Source organism: Amphiprion ocellaris, chromosome 8, assembly GCF_022539595.1.
Source record: "Amphiprion ocellaris isolate individual 3 ecotype Okinawa chromosome 8, ASM2253959v1, whole genome shotgun sequence".
NCBI lineage: Eukaryota > Metazoa > Chordata > Actinopteri > Pomacentridae > Amphiprion > Amphiprion ocellaris.
In genome coordinates, this window is record NC_072773.1 from 20,610,011 (window position 1) to 20,617,428 (window position 7,418).

The 7,418-nt window shown below is 38.4% G+C and overlaps 1 protein-coding gene across 1 annotated transcript; it reads right to left on the bottom strand.

The window, feature by feature from the left end:
* Window positions 1-1,244: 1,244 nt before the first annotated feature.
* LOC111583036 (glycophorin-C-like) lies at window positions 1,245-5,026 on the bottom strand. Its single transcript, XM_023291984.3, has 6 exons — window positions 4,784-5,026; window positions 4,371-4,401; window positions 2,971-3,024; window positions 2,775-2,825; window positions 2,214-2,261; window positions 1,245-2,128 (listed from the first exon to the last, which is right to left on the bottom strand). The coding sequence occupies exons 2-6, from the start codon at window positions 4,375-4,377 to the stop codon at window positions 1,956-1,958; spliced, it is 333 nt and encodes a 110-aa protein (XP_023147752.1). The 5' UTR covers window positions 4,378-4,401; window positions 4,784-5,026; the 3' UTR covers window positions 1,245-1,955.
* Window positions 5,027-7,418: the final 2,392 nt, after the last annotated feature.

The following is a 7,418-nucleotide window of genomic DNA, read 5'->3' on the forward strand; positions in this document are numbered from 1 at the left end:
GGGGACCTCCTTAGATCAGACTTGTTCCAGGACATTCCACAATCAGACTGGGAGGCTAGGACAACACCTTTGGCTCTTTGTCGTGTTCCTCAAGCCATCCCTAAGCAGTTTTTGCAGTGTGCCTTCCTGTCTTTGTGGTGCAGGGAGCTTTGTCGTGCTGGGGAGGCTGTTGCCATGCTTGATCTGGGACAAAGTAACATTCACATAAATGCTAAAAGTTTCCCAGCAGAACACTGGATTGTAACAAGAAGATCAATATTAATTCACTTTACCTGTCAGTGGTTTTAATGTTGTGACTGATTGGTGTGCGTACAGATGCAAGCGCATGCACATAAGCTGAACAAGGAAGCACAATATACACTGCCCGGCCGGGAAAAAAAAAGTCTCACACACTAATATTTTGTTGGACTGCTTTTAGCACTTTTTTTTTTCTTGATGCAGGCCAATAATTTGACCCTTGAGAGAGATCAACATCCTTTCCATGACCACAGGATACATCTTCCAACATGGTCGTTTAAGAAATGAGAAGCTCCTCACTGCATCAGCTAGGGTTAAATAAGTTGTTGCAGCTGAAATGTATTCATTACTACAATAATTATCTAATGGAAGGCTACTACCTATTTGCTTAGTTAAATCCAGTTGGTGACTTTTTTTTGGCCAGGCAGTGTATTTCATGTCAGAATACTGAAGTTACTTGCAAGCTAGTCTCACTTAGTTTATTGTAGTGCATAAAGAGGAGTGAACTTTGTTCGGGTTTATACAACAGATTACAGCTGACAAGTGAGGACTAGAAGCAACATTTCAATTAAACAGTTAGGATGATGTAAGTAGTCCACAGCTGTAAAAACGTAATGTGACATGCATATTCAAGTAATAGTTCAGGAAGACTTGAGTCTCTAACAGCAGCAGCTTTATTGGAAACGGATATCATATGGAAAGTAAACACAGGAAAACGTGACTTTTTCAAAAAGACCAATGAAAGAATTACTAAATGAAAAATTGCTTCCAGAAATGACTGCTCATACCTGCAGCCTACACCTAGTGAGTCAAACTATTGTCATACTTCTTCTTGACATCAGCAAACATTACATATTTGTATGAGATTGTACTGAATTTAGTTATGCGGATCAAACTTTGTAATGTGCAGTATGTTTTGTAATGTGATGTTTGAGTTCCTGTGGGCAGCAGTACTCATCAAAGACCCTGCCTATTTCACAATACATTAAACACAATATTACACTGTGTTGACTTTAGTCCAAAATAGTTTTATTGCATTCTGTATGTATTTCAAATAAGGAAGTCATCAGTAACAAAGCGTGGTGGGGAATTACACACACAACAAAATCAGGTGCAAATACAACAACAAATAACATTGAGCTGTCCTAAAACAAAGAGGACGTTGTTTTTGGCTAGCTTATAAAAGAATCGCATAGAAAATCTAGAATTTTAAAAGCAGACTGATACAAAAGTGACAGCCCATAATAGCACCACAACATGCTTACACAAGGGTTGTTTAGAAAAAAAAATACAGTATGTCTGATTGAAAACGCATTTCAAATACTAAAGAGAGAAACATGGCTGATAAATAGTGTTGCAGAGAAGCTCGTCCTACTTTACATTGTTGCTGAGTATTTTCTGATCTGTAAGTGTGGACATTTTTAAATCCCACCACCTGTTTCGTGCCCAGCTCTGCTAGTCTGCACCCACCTGTTGTGTTTCACCTGCTTCACATCCATCAACATTCGCTCCTACAGTCTTTACAATCTTTGGTTTCAATTGTGCATTTTGGATAACATCTTAAACTAGGCTAATCTCTGAACAGTGTGCAGTCAGGAGCGGGTTTCCCTCAAAAACACAGGAAAAAAAACCACAATCCTGTTTCTTATCATCCGTCTGCAGATCCTTTTTTTTCCTCTCTCAAGCAACACTGACTCCTAAGAACTTTTCCACTATGCTCATATGAAGTACTCCTTCTTTTCGCTCACACCCTGGCTAGTGTACTCCTCGTCAGGGTCCTCTCCTGGAGCCAGCTCCCCCGTCGTCCTGTACGCTCCCTTGTTGTGGCAGAGATACCGGTACAGCAGGAAGCCCAAAGCAGCTAACGTCAGCAGGATGAGAACAATAACCACTGGAAAAACACAGCAAAAGTTAGAAGACATTAATCGCTTTTTGATGCAGTGAGAAAAATCTCAGGATGAAGTGAAAACAGTTACCTGCAATAACAGCAGAGTCTGGGCCTGGGGGCACCGCTGTTGTTACCACTGAGGGGTGGAAATGACACCAATAGATTGGGTTTAAAGCAACTGGTGTCAGATAGTAGACACAGTGGAGGTCATGTGATAATACTGTATTTGAGGGGAAGTAAATGGTGTAATGTAGAACCACTGTGGGAGACTGACTACAACAGCAAACACAGAAACCTCTTTTTTTTTTAAATGCACTGATTTAATACAGCAATTCCCGTCACACAAATGAAAAAAATGAAGAAAAAAACCTGTGTAGAGGCCCTAAATGCTTATCTGCACGACAACTTTAGATATCATTTTTGCACATTTTTACTGCTAATTATCAAGAAACCTTTCATTTTAAAGATACCACTTGAAAACATTGAGTTGTGACCGTTTGAATGTCAGCTAATAGATAACAAATCTAATATCTGCCTGCTAAAACTCAGACATTTGCACATTAAACTCAACTATTGTTGCTGATTCTAACTTTTAATTTATCCCAAACTTTCCTCTAACTGCTTTTTTGTTAGCAACATAGACTGTTACCCTCAATGATGGTGGTGTTTGCCTGTGTGGGGAGTGTTAAAGTCGTCACATCTGTCGGTGAAAGAAAAACACAACATGTGTTGAGAAAACAGCACAAACAATTGGATTATAGCATCAGAATAAGTGTTGGCTGCAACCCAGCTTTCAAAGCCAATCAGCTCATTCATAAGTGATCTTAAAAACACAACGCGCTCACCCTCTGTCACAGCTTTGTCTGCATGCGGGGCCGGCGTCGTGAAATTATCTGTATCTGCGAGATAAAAAAGCATGTTAAAAATGTCACAGCGCTCTATCTGCAGCGCACAGTTTGCTAGGAGCGCCTTGTGTAACAGCATAGCTGCTGGCTGAGGAGGACAATAGTAATCTGATTAATAAGGGCTGGAGCTGAAACAAACCTGACAAATTCTTATTTATTTCTGAATACTCTGTGATGCAACAGTTTTAATCAGAGAACAGAAAAGTAGAAATATCAGGCTACTGGGAAAAAAAACACATATTACAAGTAAACATTCTGCACAAAGTAGAGCACATAGGCATTAGAGACAAAGCTGCAAAGAATGGTTAAATAACTGATTAGTTGATCGACATAAAATCAGTAACTTTTAAAATATTTGGCTCTGAAATGTGACTATGCTTGACTTTTCTGTGTTTTACATTAAAGTAAATTGAATAACTTCTGGTTAAGGAGTGCTGGTTGAACAAAGCAAGATATCTGAAGAGGTCACCTTTGGCTCTAGATTATTTTGAAGGACATTTTTTGCTGTGTTCTGATGTATGGACTGGTACTTGCATCCTTGATCAGCAAAACATGCTCGAAGTAGTAAAACTAGTGCATTAGTATGTTTTCTTAGACTACAGGATATTATTTGTGTTGCATTTCATGTTATATTTGTGGGGAGTGGAGCAAATGTTGGTTACTTTAGAACGCTGGTTGGCTAATCTGTAATAAATAATATTCTATTTGTTAAAAAGTAGTGTCTTAGTGGTTTACATTGCACCATGAATTGTTACTCTTTTTTGTTGGGACTGGAGCCGATATTCATTATTTAACGCTGTTGGGTAGATCAATCTATGATGACACGTGCTTCAGATGCTTATTGTGTAGTTTTTTCTATGTAAAACTGGAAAGTGTAAGAAAAGAACCCAAACCAGCTTTTTGTCAAATGCAGCAACTACTGACTGTTTTCATTTTTCTTCATATTTTCACTCTTAAAACATCACGAAACACTAAAAAAAAATGTCCCACAGAGCACAAGGTGGCTCCATAAATGTCACAGATATTCAGTGTACTGTAAAGTAAGAGCAAGAAAAGCAGAAAAAGGTCATATTGAAGTATGCGGATCCATTAAATGTTACATGTTAACCATTATTTAGATAATTACTAATAGAGCTGCCAATTCTTTTTCTGTCAAGCCAGTAATCAATTAATTCAATATTAACCAATAGTGGCAGCTCTAATGATGTCAAAAGAAGTATTAAGTTAGTTTAATTAGTGTAGTTTAGTACTCAAGTATTTTCCAAGTATTGCTGTAAACAAGTTTCATAAAATAAAAAGTCAGACAATGCTCCCACTAAAGTGATCAAATGGTAACTTACCATTCATGGTGAGCTCTGGTTCTCTGGATACCTGAAAGAAACACAGAAAATGTGAAAATCTAATAAACATATCTCACTTACATTTCCACTAAAAGTTAAAAAAAAAAAAAAAAAAACATGTTAAAGCGTTTCTACGTGTTGCACGTTTCATTTTAAAGGTGGAATTTCACCGGTCAACACGTCTTTCCTGCTTTGTTACCGACACACTTCATCCCAGCTGACTCTTTGTCTGCTCAGTTAAACCGGTCTGACCTTTAGAGGGAAACTAAACTTCTGCTGAACTACTTCAACACTAGAAGAGGCCTGAGCTCGAAGGAAAAAAAAATATCCATTTTCAGGTCAAGTCTTCTCGCTTCTCAATCAGCGGCTCAATCAATCAGTCGTTGTTCCAGCAGCTGCAGTGGGATTCTTACCTGCAGCGGAGGAGTCAGTCAGTCAGCGGCCGCAATGATTTTCACACCTTTTATTCCCTCTAAGTTCGCTTTCCACGGTGGATAAATCCAACGCACTCCGCTATTTTAGGGATGAAATCTAGACGCAGCGAGACTCAGTTTCGGCGTCTGAAACTGCGTCTGTGAAACTCAGTAAGTTTTCCTCCCCAACACTCGTGAGTCATGAAACACACGCTCTCCATTTCCGCCCCTCCCTTCCCCCACCCCTCCTCCTCCACCCAGAGATCCTCTATGAGGGTGATGCATCACTCCTCAGTCCAACATATAGACTGTATATGAGCCACGGAGCAGGAACGTGTGTCACTGGAAACTAATTTGGACCATTCATATTTTAATTTGAATGGCTCAGCTTGAGTAGCTGTAATGCATACTTAAATATGGATTTATTATATTGAAGCCATTTTTTAAGACAAATTGGAAACCAAATGTAATATTTTTAAATTGAAGTCACTGAAATAGCAGCGGCTGAGAATCTGCATACAAATGATCCCCTATGAGCAGAAATATGTGCCACCAAAGACCGAATTTAATCCTTTAATATTTAATTTAATATTTTGTTCAGTTTTATTAAATTGTATTTTTTCTATTTGGGTTTATATATAATTCTTTATTATTATTATTATTATTATTATTATTATTATTATTATTATTATTATTATTATTATTATTATTATTATTATTATAGTTTTATTTTTAGCATAATTTTTTTTCTATATTTTGGTGTGTGTGTGTGTGTGTGTAATTTTAATTTGGTTTGAGTATATATGCATTTTTTTCTTTTTTCTTTTATTTATTTATTTTTTGGGTCTTACAAGGTTAAATCACATCTGTTCACTATTCTGCTTACTCTTCACTTTGTATACATATATATGTGTGTGTGTGTGTGTGTGTGTGTGTGTGTGTGTGTGTGTGTGTGTGTGTGTGTGTGTGTGTGTGTGTAATCTATCATTTTAATTTATTACATTGTGAGCATATTCCAATGAACTTGAGACTGAATGTAATATATATGTATTTTTGGACTGTGGGAAGAAGCCAGAGTACCCAGAGAAAACCCACACATGCACAGGGAGAACATCCAAACTCCATGTAGAAAGATCCTGGGAAGGCCGGGACGCGAACCAGGGATCTTCTAGCTGCAAGGCGAAAGTGCTAACCACCACGTCACTGTGCAGCCCAGTCCAAAAACATGCTGAGGTTAATTGATCATTCTAAATTGTCCATAGATGTGAATGTGAGTGTGATTGTTTGTCTCCCTGTGTAGCCCTGTGATAGACTGGTGGTCTGTCCAGTACCTGTCCTGTACTTTGATAGCCCATTCGATAGTCAGTAAACACATTTGGTGACCACCCACTTGATTTGTCAGTGGTTTTATGAAAAGCGAGGAAATTGTTTTTTAAAATGCATTTAAATTGCTATTTTTGTCCTAGTAACAATCCAACACCTTAAAGACATTTAATTTATCTGAATAGTCTTCAGCTAAATGACAGTAACACAGTGTTTAGTCGCCCCAACAAAACAACAACCATCACTAGCTACTAAGGGCCATTAACAGGCATATGCCTGGAATCTTGGTGACATGGTGTCATTTTAAATACAGAATGTATTTTTAGGTTCCTTTATTGGTTTACAAAGCTATGCATGGCTATCCATTCACATTCACATCTACAGACAAATTTAGAATTATCAATTAACGTCAGCATGTTTTTGGACTTAGGGAGGAAACTGGAGTACCTGGAGAAAACCCACATATGTACAGGGAGAACCTGCAAACTCCATGAAGAAAGATCACAGGCCCATGCTGGGATGCAAACCAGGGAGCTTCTAGCTGAAAGGGAACAGTGATAACCACCAAGCCACCAGGCAGCCCTTGTTTTAAACATGAAATAGAGATTTAAAAAAAACAACTTGAACTCAAGTGTATTTTCATAAGCCTGCATTCCTTTAATGATCAGGTTGTATTTATCCTTTGATGTACAGCATGGGTCAAAAGTGACCCATATTCAATGGAAAATGGGTATGTCTTGACCCATGTTGTGCATCAAAGGGTTAAATGCCACTTCAGTCACTGACTAAACTCCTAAAAACTCCTCTGTGTATCAAAGTTACATAATTAAGTTTCTCCATAAAAATAATCCCTCCATGTCTTAAACGGCACAATGTGCAAATCTATGAAGTCCCTGCCTCTATTTACACTGTTGACTGTGTGTAAAGATGGACAAACCCTCAGTGACATCACCCATAGGTGTCCTGAAGGGAGGTTTTGAAGCTCAGTGTGGTTCTCTGTCTGGTGCTATCTTAACCTTTTCTTTCTCAACCTTGATTATACTCGACAACAGACGTGCACATAGACAGCTGCGGACACCCATGAATGCACGCTTGTTGCTATTATACTGCTTTTCTAGTCGTACTCGGGAGTCAACTGTGTTGCATACATGCTCAGTATGTAGCATCTACTTATTCTGAACATGCACACTACTCTCAAGCATGCACACGACTGTCTTTATAGTGTAGTCATTGTGTTGAGCTACACACAGCTATGTGCAGTGGAGTCCATTAGGATCCTCACATGACTGGGAAGATGACACAAACCCTGACA

Bases quoted from the DNA above. Each gene is read 5' to 3' on its own strand.
- LOC111583036 (XM_023291984.3), bottom strand. The intron at 2,262-2,774 runs GTAACAGTCTAT...TCCACCCCTCAG, and splicing joins AAACACCACCATCATTGAGG to TGGTAACAACAGCGGTGCCC. The intron at 2,129-2,213 runs GTAACTGTTTTC...GTGTTTTTCCAG, and splicing joins AGACTCTGCTGTTATTGCAG to TGGTTATTGTTCTCATCCTG.